This window comes from Struthio camelus, chromosome 4 (genome assembly GCF_040807025.1).
Source record: "Struthio camelus isolate bStrCam1 chromosome 4, bStrCam1.hap1, whole genome shotgun sequence".
Lineage (NCBI taxonomy): Eukaryota > Metazoa > Chordata > Aves > Struthioniformes > Struthionidae > Struthio > Struthio camelus.
Window position 1 is genome coordinate 14,458,316 of NC_090945.1, and position 19,530 is coordinate 14,477,845.

The following is a 19,530-nucleotide window of genomic DNA, read 5'->3' on the forward strand; positions in this document are numbered from 1 at the left end:
CTTTTTTGTTGCGTCTTATTTATTCCTGCATCTGTTTTTAAACTTGCCCTTAGTTATGGATTTTTTCTGCTGAATTACAACAACTAGTAGTTATTTAAGGACCTACCATTGTTTCCATTTTATAGAGAACACATTTTAAAGACACATTTGTAACCATAGCCATTTAAATTCTACTTTGCTAGAAGTGCTTATACGAGCTGATAGCCTAGACATAAATTATTTATTTCAAATTGCAGTAGCTGTGCACTTTATTTAAAAAAAAAAAAAATAGCACAGTGAACGCAAAATTTATTTAGCTGCTATGGCAAGCTCTAGCTTAAAAGAGATTTTACTCTAAAAGATTTGTTTTTTTGCTGGCAGTTGGCCCACCAGTATTGGACCTTCAGTAACTTTGTGTTTTGAGAAAGACAAGATCAGCTGAAGAGTTAGGTGCAAGGCTGTGTGCGTGCACTTGTGTGTGTTATACGGGAGATAATGGCTGTAAGTGTGTATATGTATGTGTGTGTGTGTATATATATGCATTTGAGAAACGTTTAAATTATCTTATAATATAGACATTCCTGATATTCTCTCTACATAACATGAGAAATTTTGTCCTTTGGTTTTATTAGCATTTTCGAATAGCATCTGCTCTGTGGTGGTTATGAGGGTGAATTGATATCTGGACAACTTTTATGTTTCATAAACATTATTACTAATTCTTTGGTCCCTCTACGTCAAACTTGCAATGGAACGGTGTGCAAGTCCAGTTGAGTTTGATATTTCTACTGTACTGCGTGGGGTCATAAAAGGTGCAGCAATATTTTTGTTCTTTTGCAGATGGTGAACTAATATAGGTTGGTGATATTGGCAGTGGACTAAATTAATATGAGCTTGAAAATACAATCTCTGAGGTGGTTTTGCAATTTAAATTGCAACAGAGTTTTCAATGAGAAGACACTACTTAAGTCCTTTTATATAAATGTGTGTGTATATATGCATGTATAATTTTTTTTACACAAAGATAGGATAAAATATAGCCTTGATATTTCAGGCTCAAGAAGGAATATGTGCTTGGACAGAGCTTTTAGTCAGTTGATAAGATACAGTTGCAAGATTTGGATCACTAGCAAAGGGATTTAATTAAGCTTCTGTTGGGGGAGAGGGGAGAAAAGGATTAAGAAAACATGCAAAGCCCAGTTTTAAGCTTTTTACCAAAAAAAAAAAAAAAAACTCCCACAGTTCAGCTTGGCTAAGGAGAATATGATATTGTATGTGATGTTTTGGCATAATGTGTAGGCTTTACTTTGCTTGTATGTGTATATACCAAAGAAATTATATTTGTTTTCAAAAAAATAATCCACTCATAGACTGATTCAGGCAGGAGAGGTGAACTCTGTAACTTATACGCTCATTTTTCTAAAAAGCCTGCCTCTCAACTGACAGCCCTTTCTCCAGCAGGTAACTCTCTGTATTAAACAGTTTCCAAGCGTAGGGGTGCAGGAGTAAGGTGCAGGAGGGTCTGCATTGCCCTAATCCAGGATACACAATTCTCATAAGCGTACATGGAAGAAGGAGCTGTACAGACAACTCTGATACCGAGGCTATTGCAACAAACGTGGTGCAATGTCGAGAGAGGAGGTTGTAATCCTTCACTCAATTTGTTTGCCAGTATTAGCATTTGGCCCTGCGGAGCTAGATGTTCTGTATTGTTTTTTTTTTCCTCATCATGTTTCAATAACCCGATTCACAAAAAGCATTTTTCCCCACTTGGTAGCATTACGGTGCGCATACTGATTGTTCTTGGTCTGACGGAGTGCCTGCAAATGCAGGCATTTTCAGGTGGTTTTTGGAATGCAGTCTAACATACTTTTAAAGTCATATTTGAGAGACTGGAGGGTCACACTACATCTTTTATTTAAAGGGGTGGTATTGGGTCCACATAGACCTAAATTCTGTTTGAGATAAAAGCATGCTTTTGCAAAACCTGACATTGGGTTTATGTTACAGTTACGTCTGTTGACATCTAGGTATATCTATTGGCATATGTATATAGCTATAGACATCTATTGATGGATAGATCTGTATATCAATAGAAGTCGTTTCTCTGTCTAGCAGTAGCGTTCTCATCAGGATATGTAACGTAGGTATTACAGTGCTCATGCAAGTGTAGGAGAACCGCATCAGGAACGAGATTCAGGAACTGCCAAAACAGATAAATTGAGTAGCCTTTTATTTTTTTGAAAGTGAGGATTAAGAAGAACATAAACGAGCGGCATAAAAGATGAAGGAACAGGAGTGTCTTAAAATGTCCCGAATCTAAGAAACTCGTGAGATACTAATAATCTCATTGGTAATTGGTACAAGTGCATTTGGTAACCTTCTGAAAAAGGGCAGCAGAAATATGAGAAATATGTTGCGTTTAACCTGAAGCCCAGCAGCTGGTCCCAAAGCTGAGTCATGTGCAGAGCATGTATGAAGGAAAACATTTTCCTAAGCAAAAAGATTTTGGAACTGCTCTATGGAAAGGCTGATTCTCCCATACTTATCTAGATGAAGGAATTCAGGAGTGTTCCCAGGTCTGTTTCTAAGCTTGTTTTCAGGCTTGGACATAGTCTCAGCATTATCAGGATGCCCTGAGAATCAATCCTGGAGTGTTGCAGATCTCTGTATCTTAACTGGAATGATACACTGGCACACTCTGAATTTGTCATCTACGGTGCTGCAGTTTGGCTATGGAGTCAAGCTCCGCATGGACCTGATTGTGGTAACTCATCCGTCACACTGTAAATATTCCTGTTGAAGGCAATAAGCATTTGCAGAGTAAAATATTACTCGTTGTGAGTAAGAGCCATATGATATGAGACAACAGGTCTGAACATAAGATATGTTTTCATGTTGTTAGGGGAATATTTTCTCGCATGTGGGTTTCTTGCTTTTGCCCGCACCTGTCGTGTGCACAGAAGATTCTTGCAAAATAAGTAATTGCACAGTTAAGTATTAGATATGCATATGTAAATGCGTACTAGGTGTTACTGCCCCATTACCTAATTTCAATGTGTGAATGCAGGTGGACTGCACAAGTAGTTTTTGCCAATGGCAAAAAGAGTATTTCAAAATTTGGCCTTGAGCGCGCTCTAGGAAATTATGCCACAAGCTTGTGGTGTTTCTTCATTTGAGCTCTCAATTCTATTAGGAGCCCAACATAAACACTTGACTCTGCTTTATTTTGCAGGGTAATGCTTCAAAATTACAGACCTCATCATTATTAATTCTTTTGGTATTTATTGATTGCATTAACATTAATCATGATAAATACCTCTGCTGTTACTCTGGATGTCACTTGTATAGTGCTTCAGGATGTCTACTGTAACTCTGTCTCATAAACTGGATCATTAGTTACAAGGTAGTTTTTTAGCGTAAACATCTCAATGCCTCTCTCACAGAAGTGAGGAGAGAAAACGTATGTAAACTAGTCACTGAATTTTGAAAGCATCCTGCTATTTTTAAGGCTTGCTTTTTTTTCCTCCCCTAAAAGGATAAGTTACATAAGATTGTTGCATATATCTCTCGGAACCCAAAAGCAATTCAGTTTTTGCTTGGACAAGTTGATGTACATAATCATGTTCAGTTGTCTTCAAAAGTTGACAGCAAGCTTGAGCTGTTGTTTCTTCAAGTTTTCTCTGTATAATGCAAAGATGCTATTTGTGGAGCTGGTGTGCTAGACTTTGAAGAGCGTTTATCTCCTCAGGAAGTCATGTTAATTCAGTGGTTGGAATACATTTTTGCTCTTCCTGGGGACCCTCAGAAGGCCCAGGGCGAGGTTCCATCTTCAGGCGATAACTCATTTCTGGGCAAGGTGGAAGGGGCAATCTTTCAGCTTTCACTATAAGACAGCTTGAAATGAATAGAGAAGCCTTCTGACTTTCATGAATGTAGATCTGAATTACTCAATGTGCAAAATTTTATCCACGTTTCACTTGATTGAAACTGTTGTGTTTCATTTCCCAGCGTCTGCATTTCAACAGAAAAATAGACTGTATGTACTGAACTGCCCTTGTCATCTTGAATATCGCTGTGCTTTCTTACAGCCTGCGACCTTATGAACCAAGGCATCCTGGCCCTTGTCAGCTCGATTGGTTGCACGTCAGCCGGATCCCTGCAGTCGCTGGCGGATGCCATGCACATCCCTCATCTCTTCATCCAGCGCTCGACAGCGGGAACGCCGAGGAGCGGCTGCGGGCTCACCAGGAGCAACCGCAACGATGACTACACGCTCTCTGTCCGTCCCCCTGTCTACTTAAATGATGTCATTTTGAGGGTGGTCACAGAATACGCCTGGCAAAAATTCATCATTTTTTATGATAATGAGTATGGTAAGTATTTATTTAGCAGGGTGATTGTTGTTAAATCCATGATTCTGTTGAAAGCAATAGCGTTAAATCTTTATAGTCTTCCATTAGATTACATTTTGCCTGTGAATGTTTCTGTTAGCGTTTCACAGCACCTCAGAAAAATCTATTTCCAAAATCAATCAAGTTTTACAGGTTCATTTGATAATTTCTTTGCTAAAGTTAGCTGATAAATATAGAACTTTTCTAGCTTTCTATTTTGTCAGTGTTTATGAGGCGTAAATGTTTTTAGCGAGTTCTTTTTCGTCGGAGTATAGGTAAGACGTATAAGATGACAATCTGAGAGAAAGCATATAAGATTTTACATGTTGTAGAGCTCTTTCTTGTGTGATGAAACTCCCCTACTTATGGGCGCACGTTTGATGGCAAGAAGTTGCAGCAGCAGTGAATGTAGGAGAGAAGCCTCAGCAAGAATGAGCTGGTATTTGTAAATGGAAAGCTGCTAGACAGAACTTCTGTAGAAATAAGTATTTGAGGAGGAGGAACTGGAAAAGACAATGCCCCTTCGTTTTTGAGCGCGTTTAGTGTTCCAGAAATGTGCTGAATTGACAGCCCTTATATAATAGGGTACGTGTAACACAGGGGGCATCGCAAATCAGACTGCGCCATCTAACTTGGTGACTCCGTCAAGTTCTGTAAAGATATCTTCTAAGGTTGAGTAGACATATTGCTGTAGTATAGATACGTTATCTGACTAATGTTATCATCTTTTTCTATGGGAAATTGCTTTGAAACCAGACCTGCTTTCCTCAGATGCATCCATTATTCATAAGTAATCATAACTGGTTTGGATGAACATTTTAAAACTTATTTTCAAAGTTAGATTTTCAAGTTGTTGAAAAATGCTCGCTTCAGCAACTTCCTGTGTATAATAACTGGCTCATTCAGATCAGGTGTTATTGATTTTTTCCCTCGCCTGGCTACATAATAAATTCTTAAATTAGAATGATAGAAAACGATGAATAAGAGAATTTCTATTTATAATGAAGCCGCACTGAAAAGCTTCAGTAATAGGATGAGGAGCACACATGCAAAAGCAAATATATATCTATGTATCTCTATCTAAATGCGCGCGCACACACACACACACACGCACACACACACACACACGCACACACACAGCAAGAGATAAAAGCATACCACCACCTATCCAAAAAGCTTGCAACAGAGAGTATTATTGTTTGTGTTTTATGAGTTTGTGCGTCTAAGTACCAGCGTACGTATGAAGAATATAATTATGCCAGCTAAAACATACCTTTTTGCATGTATATTCTCATGTAAAAAAAAAAATCAAGCCAACTCTACAATTAATGGATAGTTCTGAATAATTATATTCACAAATATTAGTTCTGTATTATTCAAGTTATGTTATTTAACTTGAGAATGCAGTTCAGACACCATGTCCTTTTGTCCCTGATTTCTGGGTAAGAATTTCGTTATGGCATGACTTATGTAATGCAGGTGCCTGTCTGCAAGGAATAAGCTTCAGACCAGTAGTTCGTTCTGTGACACGTGCTCCCTAGATGTGACGTTAGACAGATATTAAGTCTCTTCACTGTTCTCTAAGCTGCTCTGACTTTGGTAGGCTATAGATAAAGACATACTGGACTAGACAAATTGATAATCTGACTTTGATCAGTGATCGCTATCATGTGTACCAGAAAAAGGTGCAAAAAATTGTGCCTTTGGCCTTTATTGAGCAGTCTGTCCTCTTTCTGACTATCTGTGAGCTTATTGTAGTTTGGTGCTTACACTACGAATAAAATGGTTTTAAATACAACCTCAGCTTCAAATTAACCTGTAACTCTGAATAGGGTTATTATGCATACAACGATGTAGTCGTCTTTAAATCATCCTTGACTTCGACAGCCATCCTGGGGCAGCAAGCAGCTTCTATATTCTCTTTAGGCTTCTTGTATTTTCTTTATAAATTGTGTGTCACTGATTGCACTGACTATCTAGCTCCTCCTCCTCTTTTAATAGGGAAAAGGAGAGCAGAAGTTTCAGATCACCATCCCTAACCCAAGGCCTCCCTCGTTATCTTCATCATTAAGACAGTTCTTTTCTGTCTCTCCAATCTCTTTTCTCGTGCTGGAATGCCTCTCTAATTCCTCCCTACCCTACTTCATGTGAAATCATTAGGCCTGACATAGTATTTTGCCTTTTCTTAATTCTCTTAGCCAGCTTTTGATACGTGGCAGTAGTTTTCCTCTTACCCCTGATGACGTTATTTTCTTAGCAGTCCCTAGCAAGCAATCTTGCCAGGAGCTTTTTATAAATCTTAACAAGTTATGTCACTTTCTCCCCTTTTTGTGCTTTTTTGCTTGATATATTTGATGCATTTCCAGTACATTAGCAGGGCATAGGTTTTCTTCCCACGTTCTGTGTTGAGTAAACAGGGACTTGCACAGAGGGAGGGACAGAGAAAGTGAGGGCACAAAATGAGGAGCTGGGATCACATGCTAATGGATTATAGAGTGGAGAAGTGTGAATTCAGTGTTGACCTTGCTTTGAACAGGAGGTCAGACTAGATGACCTCCTGGGGTCCCATCTAGCCTGAATTATGTGATGTTTGAGAAAATCATCCGTTTAGATGAGTCTGTAGACTATGACTCTATAGAGAGTTGGCCCAACAACATCAAGAGAGCTTGGGAAAAGCGGGGAAGGGAACATTAGGATCGTTAAGATTAGTTTCTCTGCCTATTTTAGGAAGCAATCAATAACTGGACAAGCAGACATAGCGTGCAGGCCCCAGAGTGAGGCATGCAGCTGGTCAAATCGTCAGTGCAGCTAGGGATGGCTGCAGTCCTCTCTAGAAGCCACCAGTCCCACGCCCAAACTTGCCTGAGAGGATCTGCTGTAATGTTTGTTTTACTTCTGCCCTCAGCTCATACAGGCCTACAGTCAGATTCTGTTCGGAAGCTTTGCTCAGTTTCACTGTCCACAGCAGTTAACATTAGACATTTTAATGAAATATTCAACATTAAAGTGCATGGGAGATCAACACTTGCGTAGAATTAAATTCATATTTTTGAACGTGGAAGAGATTATTCGTGTATTTAAAGCTAAGCACGTACTCCAGTCCTTTGCAGAACTGACACTTGTGCAAACAGAGCTATTTCTTGCCCCAGTGGTTTTTGATATGCGGTGATCATTCCTTCTCAAGGTATGTTTCACAGCTTTAAGTGATGTCTCCATAGCTAGCAGTAAGTGGCACCTGAGAAGTAATGAGAATACAGATTCCAATATGAGTTAATCCTTTAATTTTTTCCACCGTTGCCATCTTTTTATAAGTTAGAAAACAAGAAAATGCTGTTAGACTGACCAGTTCTGCTAATCAGAACAGTTTCATTTCCTTTGTGAGAAATGATTTCTCGCAGTGATTTAATTTAATGATTTATAACAAAACACTTCAGTTGTATTACTGAAATTATTCCCAGTAATGTTTTTGCTATGTGAAAGAAAATATCCCTTTCATATTTATAATAAATTTTCCTACAGTAAAACTAGGCTCAAATCCAAAGTAAATACTGTGCTAATCCAGATCTCTCGCTCCGCTGAAAGAGGCTGCAACCATTTCTGTGTTAATTTACCAGTGTTATAGATTTTTAATTTTATGAATTGGAGTTGCATTTTACTTTTATCTTGCAATCTGTCATAGACTGTTTTTCATTATCAGAGAGTTAGAGTATTGTTTATAATTGGAACTATGTCCTTCTGCAGGAGAGAGTTATTTGCCAAATATTCTCCTTTTGTAAAAATCCCAGAAAAAATAGATAGTTAAAATTTTTGAAGGAAGCAATTACTTCGTTAAGTCCTAATTAGCCGGGTGTTAAAGAAGTGATGTAGAAACATATCTTTGCCTTTCTCAACCTGCTGTTAAAGGTACCATCCACGCAGCCTGTACAAGCCAAATTTACTTCGTTAAAACTGTCAAATTGGCTCGTACTCTTTTCATTCTTGACTGCTCAGCTCAAATTATAGCACCACTGTACTGTAAAGAGTAGCTATGCCTCTCCCTTTTAAATGCAGGTGCAGTGATTGGCCGTTTCCTATGCTAAGGCCGTAGATCCCACTGAACTCTTTCTTAAGACCATCAACACCCTTCTCAGAGAAGGCACTTTCAGGCTGGACACTGTAAAAAGTAGAGCTTATTAATTTGGAAGTTGCTAAGTTTGCATTTGTAAAAAGAGCCACTGATATTTCAAAACGTTTTGAACACGCTTAGCCCAGTCGTTATCATCTGTATTCTGTGGTTGCAAGTTCAAGGCAAACAAATTATAGTTTGGCACAGTAAATAATGCAAATTCTGGCCCACTACAGATAGGCATCTGACAATGGCCTGTCCCCAAGTATCCACATGAAAAAGACCCTTACGCATTGAAGAAAGTAAATCACAAAGGGAAACAAATGAAGAAGTCATTTGAAATCTGAACGTATGAGCCTAGGCTACAGTAAGTTGAGTACCGACTTAGAACCCCAGCACATTGGTGATTTTTATCTCTGTGGTGTATCAACAAGGGGCAAGCTTTTGCCGTTCATTTCTCTCTCTTTAGGCAGCAGTGTACAGCTCAGTATTTTCCAGGAATGCATCTGAACTCAGATACTTTCCAGTAGCAGTAAATTCTTTATGAAGAAGCCAGTGAATCACTGCAAAAGCATAATTTGTGAATTTTGTGCCATTTTACGGTGTAGCTAGCTCTACGTTTCTTAGATGAAAAGGAGAAACTTTAGCTGTTTCAAAACATTTATTTTTAATGTTTTGTTGGAGCCAAAGCTGATAGAAAGATTCTGCACTTTATCTAGAAAGGTTAGGGGAATAAGATTGTTTCTGGGGAATGAATTTTGTCTTATTTGCTATCCTCTTTTATAGCAGTGGTAGTAATATTTTAAAATCCTTTTGTATTTTATATGCAAAAAAAAGTTACAAAACTCCGCTTCCCTGTCCAGCATTCTGGTCTAAGCTTGTATTTTTCAACCCAGCTTGCCTGCAATATGCAAGCATCGTTGCTGATTTACATCGTATTTCTTGATTTCAGGACAAATATATCTTTGCTTACAGTTTTTCGACCTTCTGCATATATTTGGCAGTGGATTTTTTGCCTGTCCCTCAGGTGGTAATTTAATTTTTACTTTTGCAAAGAAATATCATTAAGGCCAATATAAGGGGGATTTACTCTGCTAAGGCAGGGGATCTCATAGCAAGTGGAGGCTGAAAAAATAATTGAAAACATCAATATCCCTGGAAGGGAAGGGAGAAGGTTAGCAAAAGGAAAAAGAGGGTCTCTTTCTGACAAAACCTTTCTTGTGGAGATCCTCGTGCTCGCCCCCTCAGCATACACAGCTGTTTGGGATTAGTTGCACACCTGAGAAGGATGAAGGCAGTGCTGAGGGGCCTAATTGTGTCACTCAACGTCATGTCTCAAGCTCAGTCTGAGGGAGGTTGGGGGATGAGGAAGATACAAGCTCGAGGAGGGGAGCAGTGAGACCTGTAACACGGTGGACGCCAGCCAGCGAAAAGAGGTCTGTGAAACTATGAAGTCAAAAGAAAGCGCTCCCCCTACCCCTGCCCCAGGAAGGTGGCAGTCCTCCACATCAACTAGATGCAGTGTAGCAGGAGGGGAGTACCCATCTTTAAAGATCCTGGAAAAGAAGGGATTATACCTTGGAATGCAAAAGGGTGAGTTGCTTGCAGAGAGGATGCCACCTGTATTTTACGAGGGGTGATAACCTGAGACGGTGCCCGTCTATGGGTTTGAGCCCTGGATTCTTAGTCTCTCCTTTGACAACCGCGGAAAACAAATAATTCCGTTGATACTTTCCTGCATAAATGTTTTCCAAGAATAAATATCAGATGACCACTCGCAGAGATGCGCTTGGAACCGTAACATTTCAGATTATTCGAAGTTTCAATGCAAGTTTAATAAAGATTCATAAAAGAATCACATTCTCCTTAATCGATTGCAAATGCTTATAATTACCCTGAGGCTGTTTTCAGCTGCCTGATGACTATAATATTCTCAAGTCTGTCTCCAGACAGTCTTAAAACTGTTTATTACTCATTTGGCTCCTTGCCAACTTCCTGTACTCATTTACTTCACTGTGCCTCAGTAAACATATAATTAATTCAGGCTTATTATTGATTTTTTTTTGCATTAGTACATATTATGTTATCCAGCTAAGGAAAGGAACATGTATTTTTCTTCTGTGTAACTTTAATGTGTCACTTAATTATATTGCAAGTTAGCAGCTGTTTGTGAGAACTTTTGTAACAATTTACTTTTGCTGGTTGGCATACCACTGGAAGTTGACTATATTTTGGTTGGCTCTAAAATTGATGCATTTCTGAGCTAACTAAACTACTATATAATATTTTTCCAGTGGAATAATGGCCATGCGATCGCCATGATTATATCTAGAGTTTCAATGCTGAGGTCAAAATAAAACTGTAGATGTTGTCCTAATACTTGTATAACAGGTAAACTCTGTGAATGAGATGCTGCCTCAAGGTTTTCCCCACATACGAGGTTTTATCAGTGCGTGCAGTCTTCAAGCCTCAAAAGAAAAGTGACTTCTCATAAGAATATCTGAGTACCTGAACCTTGCAATGATCTCTACTGCAGCTTGCTAAGTTTTTTTTCAACTTGCAATACATTGTTTTAATGTCTTTTCAGAAGTACTTAAAATTGAGCTTGTCAGCTGATATTCCAGTAGCTAAATGGACAGTTTTCAAAAGGGAAAACTATTGAACAAAGTACTTGGATGCTGGATTAAAGAAATCATGCCTCCAAAGACATGAGTAAATATACATTAGGCATGTTGTGGTAGTTTTTAAAGCTGATGGTTGCGTTAATAAAATCATAATCATCAGGTAGTTTTATAATTTGAAAAAGAAAATTGCTCTCTGCCACAATTTTCGCTGATCTTCAAGGAAAAAGAGACACAAGGAAAAGGTAGAAATGATTTATTACTGTATTTCCAAATCTTAGCTCATCTTCATCATTTTCAAAGCTTATGTTCTTCATATTGCCAATCCACTCTTAAAATCTTCCCATTCCTGTAGTATAAACTTCTAATCAACTGAAAAAATTACTGAGGAGCAGATTGATGCATGCTCAGAGAACAATTTGCCTTAGTTAAGATTATAAGATTATAGTAAAATTATAATACACTCTGTCACACTTGTTTCACTCCCAGGAAGTGCTGTATGGACAGTCTCTTGTGCTGATGCCCCTGACCTCCTTGGAAGGGGACGTATGGCTCCTCACGCTTATGAAAACCAAAAGGCAGCAGCAGTGACCTGAGGGAGAGCTGGTACACCATATACATAGAAGTATAGATTACTTGCTAGTAAATAGTGGTATATATCTAGGCTAAGTATGGAGCGGGGTTGTACAGCTGGGTAATATTTAAGTCTAATTTTATAGAGCATAATTTTATATTTTGCTCTACATTTATATCTTTTTATATATATAATTTTTATTATGCCCTATATAATTTATAGGGCATAATTTTAAAGAGGTGAGCAAATGCTGAAGATGCATAGATTTAGGCTTTGAGCCATTACTTTTTTTGGAAGCAGTGGATGGGAAAAATATATTTCTCTGCAAGATGTTACTTTACTCAAAGGCAACTACTAGAAGCCTTTTGGAAACTTGATGCAAGTTGTAGTCGCAACGAAAAAAATGAAGAGGTAGAAAGCAGGTCAGACAGTCAGAAGTACATGATTATACAATTTATTGGATTGTTACCCTCCTCAAGTGTGTTATCTGACTCCCTCTCTATTTTAGAGAAGCTAAGGTAGCAGCTAATACACTTATGGATTAGTTCTAGCTTCAATTTTATTTATCTTTTTTATCCTTTGCTTTTTTTTTCCTCCTTTCTTTCCAGTTAAAAAGCTGAGAAACTCAAAAGAAAAATCTTGTGTCAGTCACCAGTAAGACTGGAAACTAAGGCTTGCAGGATTTGAAATCTGTAAAAGTTAGTATCGCTTCCCCAACATTGATTCAGCTACCTGAGACTGTCTCTATATTTTTTTTCTTTATTTAAAGGATAATTTCTAATAATTAAAGTATGGCATGAAACACAAAGTTGCTAATGTGGATGGCATATTCAGAAGATTCTTCAAAATAAGAGTTTCCTAGCCGTTTGAGCAGCACTGCAATAGTTCACATCAAACAACAAAATTAGTTACTTGCTTCGCTTGAAGACTGAAATGGAATATGGTCTTCAAAACAGAAAACCTCAAAACTTTTGTATATTTTTTACCCTTTTTCCCAGCTGGATGATGATCAGAAATTTGAGAGAGAATTTTTTTTCTTTGCATCTATAGATTTCAGAAAATTGCAAGCGAAGGAGGAAACAAATGTCATAGTTCACAACTCTTGGGTTTCTTTGGGGAATGTTCTCCACAGAGTTTTGACAATACAAAAAAGATTTCATGTGTAATTAAGCATTTGAGTTTAAATTTATTTATGAGATTGAACTAGTACTATATTTTCTGAAGTTAGACCTTTTAGCTACAGTAGTCTTTGGTCCCAAATGCTAATTTAAAAACACTACTAGAGCACCATGTATTTGTTTTGTTTTGTTTTAGTTCGGAGGCCCATTGAATTACATATAACCTGACTAATGAGAGGAAATCCCACTGCTCTGAAAGCAGGGTAAAAGACTGATATTGAATCATCTTGGTAAATTGTTGTTTTCCCTCAGTCTAAATCTTAGCCATGTTAATAAATATCAACACGCACAGAGCGTGAACATTTCATTCAATGCTTTAAGCGGAGCAGTGGCGTTGTCAGAGTCCAGCCAGAGCTGTGCATCTCCCTTGTGTGCAGTGTATTTCTGTAATTAATAGTTGCTGTCGTGTTCACCATGATTGTGTAAGGAAGAATCACTGCACTGGACTTACAAAGCTCTCTTGATAAGGACTTGAACAGTGTCATTTGTTATACAATGGCTTTTCTCATCAACTGGACAAATAAAGTGGTCTTTTCTGTAAATCAGCCAGTGAATATTTATGACAGGTGCATTCACCTTTACTGCCACAGCTGAATCAGTTGATATTTATCATCTGGGCAGGCTGTGAGGAAAATGTTGGCAGATCTAAAAGGGTATCAGAGAGGATGAGCTAATGACTGTAAGCTGAGTTTGAGATAGCCAAACTGCTCAGTAACAGTGAGCGCCTTGTAATTTAGGTGGAATATAATGATAGAAGAGGATAGGTTAATTTATTACTGTTGGTGAATAATGTCATCTTTCTCTTCTCCTGGTCATACTGAGATTTGGGACAAAAAATTGCATCTACTGTGTTTTTCTCATTTTTCATAAGAGCGTTTAAGTGGCATTTAGCATGTGAGGTGTTAATATAGTCACTTTTTGTGTTGTGTGGCATCTAATGGCTTCGCTGGGTATATATACTGTTTTTGCTTTATGAGAGGTTTAAACCCACCATATTTTGTTTGAGGATGTCCTCAACACTAGACTTTTGCCTAAGAAGGAAAAGGAGATTTTTTTCCTGCATAGAAATTCCCCTATGCATAGAAACCTGCATATTCCCCTGCATAGAAACAGAGATGCAAAAGCAAAGGTACATAGAGCCAGAGAGGAGAAGCAAGGGAGAGCAGGTCCAGTGATGAGGAAACTCTTGGGAAAGGAGCAAATTTTAATTTTTGAGAATGAGATCAGGTAGCAAAAGTCAAGGCTCTACTCTTTCCAGGTGTATCACATAAACAGTTTAGCCACCTCCGTAAAAAGAGAGCAAAGACACAATTTCTCCCATAACCTAGTGTTAAGAAACCTTCCTGAGATGTGGAAAGCTGTGGAGTTTAACCCCCCCCGTCCCCCAATCTCCTGAAAGTATTGATTCCTTTTTCCTGTCACCTGGCTGTGCACATGTCCTAACTGCTGAGCTTTCCATTAAATGATGTGATTGGTTTGTGTCAGGTAAGGTTCTCCTCACCTGCCCAACTCCTGCCAAGTTTGGCTCTCAAGGAGATTAGAGATAGCACCCACAGTCTGTGAAGGATGCTTAGCTCTGCTCTGAGCATGCTGTGCAGGAGCATGTATGATACTTGCATGTATCCCATGGTCTTTCTCGGACCCAAAAGGTTATTAAATGCAGTTTATGTGGATTTAGGTGCTTGCATTCCCTTTGACTTGCATGTCATTTGTGAAGGGCTTTCTTAGATCAGGTCCTCTATAAATCGCACAGTAACAACAAGTCTGTGGTAAAGCTGGCATCTGAATTCTGATCTCAGTTTGACTCTTGTTGTGCCGAGTACCCACATTTGAGTATGTCAGTGACGCCCTCAGAGCTGAGGAGGCTACGGGCCTTGTGCTCACCTTCACAGGATGCTCTGCATGTGCCGCTCAGCTGTGCAGTGCGGGAGCAGCCCAGCAGGTAAGTCCTGTGTTGGACCTTCTGGGCACCAGCAGTGGGGACCCTTGTGCTTGGGACCTGGGTATAGGCCTTTGGGGCCAACTACCTTGCAACAGCAGGGGTATATAGGGATAGTCAGAAGTCACTACCCCATGCATTGCTTTTGTTTAATAGACTTTTTAAGCCAACTTCAATTAGCCACACTTTTGGTTGAAAAGAGAATGGTTGATAATGTTTCTTTTAAATTTTCAGCCTGGTTTAACTTTATAGCTGATGTTGACTATCTGACTGCAGAATGACACTATGTTCCTAGGCATACATGTGTAGAGCTGAAGTGATGACTGTGCAGTAAAAACAGAAAAAGTAATTCTAACTAACAGTGAAGTGACATGTAGCTGGGAGAGGAGATGGTAACTTTGGCTCTAGCGCTGCTCTATCTCTAGATGGTGACTTTGGCTCTCTTCAGTAAACAGAATTATTAATATTGTTGATATCAATGGGCAGCTCTTCTACATTTCTGGAAATGATTGCGACTCATCTGATTTTAAATAGAAAATAGAAATGCATCTTCTGGCTGGGTGACAGGTTGGTTAGCGAATTCAGGGTGAGAAACACCTGTGTTCCAGACGTGAACAGTTCTGTGTCGCTGCAATGGAGCCATCTGTGCTACAGGTTGCCTGCCAGATTTTTTTACAGAAGGAGCTTATCTATTAGAAAGATGATTCCACAGAGCAGTGTGGAAATGTGCCATTTTCAGACAATCCACGCAGGAAAGATAATGCTGCCCATTCAGTGGTAGCATCTGTTCTTTGGCATACGTTTTGAATATGGTCATTGCTGCTGAAACACTGGAAGCACCATTGTAATTAAAATGGCATTTAAATAACAGGGTGTTTTTATCTGCTCTCTGCTGTGTCACAGCAGCAGGTGAGCATCACCAGTATCTTCATTTTACTACCGGGTAAGCTGAGGTGTAAGCCGAGTAGGTATTTATTTCCTGCCCCTAGCATTGTGTTTTATCAATGGTATAGGTAGTAAAGAAGTTTTATAAGTCATGGTTTGGTATCCTTTCCATTAGAATGGTGCTGTTTTCCTAAAAGCTTATCATGGCGATGTCAGGCACACACTGATAGACTACTGGCACGATCACCTAATAAATACACAACTGTAGATTAAGTGCAGTACTTCTGTTCCTTCTGCCCCTTCATCCTATGAAAGTTCAGCGTGTTTGTCTTGTTCTTTGGTTGCAAGCGTAGGTAGGTATTCATCATGGCAAGTAAAACAAAGTGGTTTGATCACATCATCTGGCTTCTGGGACAACACAGATTACTGACCGTCAGCCAGTAACTTCTGCATGTTTGTAAACTCGGCTCAAGTGGAATCATGTTTTTGTTTTGCAAATAAAATTTCCTTTGGTGGTTCCTGCCTCACCTGTCCTGGTGCCAGAGAAGATTATATGGATTTATGCTGTAGAATTTAAATTTTTTAAAAAGGCTTTCCTAATCAAAGTCTTTTTCCCTTGATATTTTGATGGTACATGTAGGTTCCACCTATAAGTGTTCTGTGCACTTCAGTAGTTTTGACTAAAAGTGGTCAGTTTTTATCCAGTTTATATTCCGCTTGTCCAGATGCTGAGTAATTCACAAATTGGGTTAAGTTCAGAAGCTTTAGAACGGAGGGGTTAAAGTGGAAAGAAATTATTTTACCATTTGCATAAAACTAGGCATATTTGCACCAGTTCAAATAATCTGGTTGCTTCTTAATTTAGTGCTTAAGTGCCCCAAAAAAATTCTAACAGCTCTGATTAGATTGAATTTAATTTTCCTGATTTAGATATTAAATAGAAGCTGTAATTAGTAGCTGATTCTCTCATGGAACTTTATTTTTAGGATAAGCGTGGATTTTACTCGTGTTTAAGCTTATTCTTCAAGCGTTCAGTCATGCCGATATTTCAGCAGCATCTGAAGAACATAGCTGCAGCGCTGAATGCCTGAAACCGCCTCTGTGTCTGCCCAGTTCCCTGTATGTTAGCGTTACAGACAAAGAGGCCCAGCTTGCTGGCTGTGACGGTCCCGCTTCCAAGGCCGCGCCTGCTGAATGATGTTTGTGGGCTGTTTAGCTACCAGCTGTGAGGTGGCTGTTTCTTTGCGTTTTAAGATCGCTGAGGAACCCGCCGTCTGCAGAGGGCGGCCACCTCTAATAGTCTCTGGTTAGTACGTCTCCGCTGGGGAGACGGACGAAGCGCTTTCTCTGCGTGCACAGGCTGGACTTGGTTTTCCTTACGCTGTTGTCTGTGGTGGAAAATAAGCAGATCTGGATGTGCAGGTCGTCTTAAGCCTCAGAGCTTCTTGATAGGGCTTTGGGCTTCTGAGACACCCCCAAACTTTTCAGATATCTGCTTTTGCCCAGTAACTTGAAGTTACTGTTTCTCGTTGTTTCATCTGGCCTTGAACTTCAGTGCCTCTGAAAGTGTTAGTGTAGCCCCAGGAGAGTGTGGTTACTACCGTCCTGGTGAGGTTAAAGCAGCAGCTCTGCGCTCCGCCATTCTCTGCGGTTTGCTCCTGGGCGGCCCGGAGCTGTTACCACGGCGTGCCAGTGCGGTGCCCCTCATCCCCTGCGAAGGAGACGGCCCCGAGGGCCGGCCGAGAGCCCTTTCCTGGCTGTTGGGGTAACTTCTCTTCCAGCGCTTGACCCTGTGGTGCTCGGGCGCCCCTCTGGCCTGCTCGCTGCCTGATTTTCTTTTCCCCCCGTCGTTCCTTTGGCTTTCCTCTCGTGTCGCGTGGCGGCTTCTTTTCTTTCCCCCTTGCGCAAGAGGGCCGCGAGCGGGAAGGGGGGAGCAGATGAGAGAGGAAGAAAGACCTCAGAAACAGGCAGGGTAGTCATCTTTCACGAGATCTTAAGAGAGTCGGAAAGAGTCTTTTCCCAGATGCAGGACGCTCCCTGAGAGGACAAGGCGCTTGGTCAGTCTGTAGCCTCTGCTCTGGCCCTTCGCCTGGAAGGCGGGTGATCCAGGCGCGGGCCGGGCAGACCGCCTGGGACCGAGGAGGGCCCCTTGGAGCGCAGGTCACCAGGCTACTTGGTGTGCAAACCCCAAGAGGTGGTGGTTTTTTCTTTCTTTCCTTCCCCCCCCACCCCGTCTGGTTTTCCAGTGGGTTTTAACCACACATGCCATCGTAAATGTGAAAAACCTTTAACGTTGCTTCAGAAACGCCCGCTTTCTGATGGGTTACCGGTGTCCCTTTGTCATAAATAACACCCGCCTCTGGCAGCCTCCGCTTTGCTTATCCTAAGGTCTGTTTTGCTCCTTTAAACGAGATCCGGGTGGGGGGAGATGGAGGAAGGATTTCCCTCCGGTGCTGGGTGTCCCCGGGGGCAGCAGGGGAGCTGGCGACGTCCATCCAGCGCCCCAGAAAAGGCTGTGAAAGGGCAGCGGTGAGGCACCAGCGATGCCTGCAGGGGTTTGCTTTTGAGGCCTAGAGGGCCACTGGGGAAGTGGCTGAAAGATTAAGAGTAGAGCAGCAGGGGAAGAGTAGTTCGTGTTCAAAACAAAACAAAAACAACTCTGAACTAGTCACTTTTGGTCTTCTCTGTTTTAAAAAAAGGCAAAGTTTCTAGTTTTTACTTCAGTAGAGCCCTTCGGAAGAAGGAGGGGAAAAAAGGGGGGAGGGGGGGAGTTTTTTTTGCTCATATGTGGTAGTTCAATCCTTCCTCCCCGAGTCTTTTTTTTTCTTTTTTTTTTTTTAAGGCGGAGGATTTGGTCAGGACGCGGCCGGCGGCGGCTGTGGCAGGCGGGAGCAGACAGCGAGCGCGGCTACGGCCGTTGTTTGGTTTTTAAAGGCAAGAAGTAGGGCGCGCGCACGCGCCGTTGGGTACGACGTTAAGGGCTGTTGGAGCGGGCCCAACCCAAGCTGCGCGTAGGCCCCCGAAGCGGCACGGTGTTGGCGGCGGATGCCGTCGTTTTGAGCCACGGAAAAAGGAGAAGGAAAAAAAGCAACCTGCTTCCTTCCTACTCGCCCCCCCCCCCCCCCCAGCCCTCACCGAAAGGAAACACCCTGCGTTACCGTCCTCTTGGCGCGTTGTCGATGTAGCGCAAACCCCCCCACCACCACCACCAAAGAAAAGGTGGAGCTGGTGTGGTGGTCGAGCGAGGAGATTAGGAAAGCTGCTGGGACTAGTTCAAGCCCCGTTTTCTAGCGGTGCTTTCGGCCAGTAGCTGGCGCGTGGCGGTTCCCTCTCACTTCTTAGCGCTTTTAAGAAATAGCGGGAGCGTTTTTCGACTATTACGTTGAAGTCCAAAGAGGGTTTACCTGACACTGAATAAAGTACTTTTGGGAGATAAACTGAATGTTTTTTTTTTTTTGTGTGTGTGTGTCTCTCTTTTTTCCCACTCGCTAATTAACATCTTGATGGGCTTTTGATATTCCTAGATATCCGTGGCATACAAGAGTTTTTGGACAAAGTGTCTCAGCAGGGAATGGATGTAGCGTTGCAGAAAGTAGAAAACAACATCAATAAAATGATCACGGGGCTCTTTGCCACTATGCGGATAGAAGAACTGAACCGCTACCGCGACACTCTGAGACGGGCTATCCTTATCATGAACCCATCGACAGCCAAATCTTTCATAACAGAGGTACGTGTGTAGCGACGGTCACGTCGTCCTTCCTCCTTACCGCGGCTGCAGCTGTTTGTCAAAAGTTTCAGCTTATTTGACTTCGCAGAAAGATAAGTGTGTAAATAGTCTCTTAAACATCCTCG

The 19,530-nt window shown here is 40.9% G+C and overlaps 1 protein-coding gene across 4 annotated transcripts in view; it reads left to right on the forward strand.

Annotated features, from left to right (window-relative positions):
• GRID2 (glutamate ionotropic receptor delta type subunit 2) overlaps positions 1-19,530 on the forward strand; it is a 718,520-nt gene that overhangs the window by 417,122 nt on the left and 281,868 nt on the right. For all 4 annotated transcript variants that reach the window (XR_011140833.1, XM_009674498.2, XM_068941563.1 and 1 more), the window contains exons 3-4: positions 4,071-4,355; positions 19,200-19,405. Coding sequence is in view for 3 of the 4 variants with exons in the window: in XM_009674498.2 (XP_009672793.2) it covers positions 4,071-4,355; positions 19,200-19,405 (491 nt within the window). In the remaining variant the exon portion in view is untranslated. The remainder of the gene's footprint in view (positions 1-4,070; positions 4,356-19,199; positions 19,406-19,530) is intronic.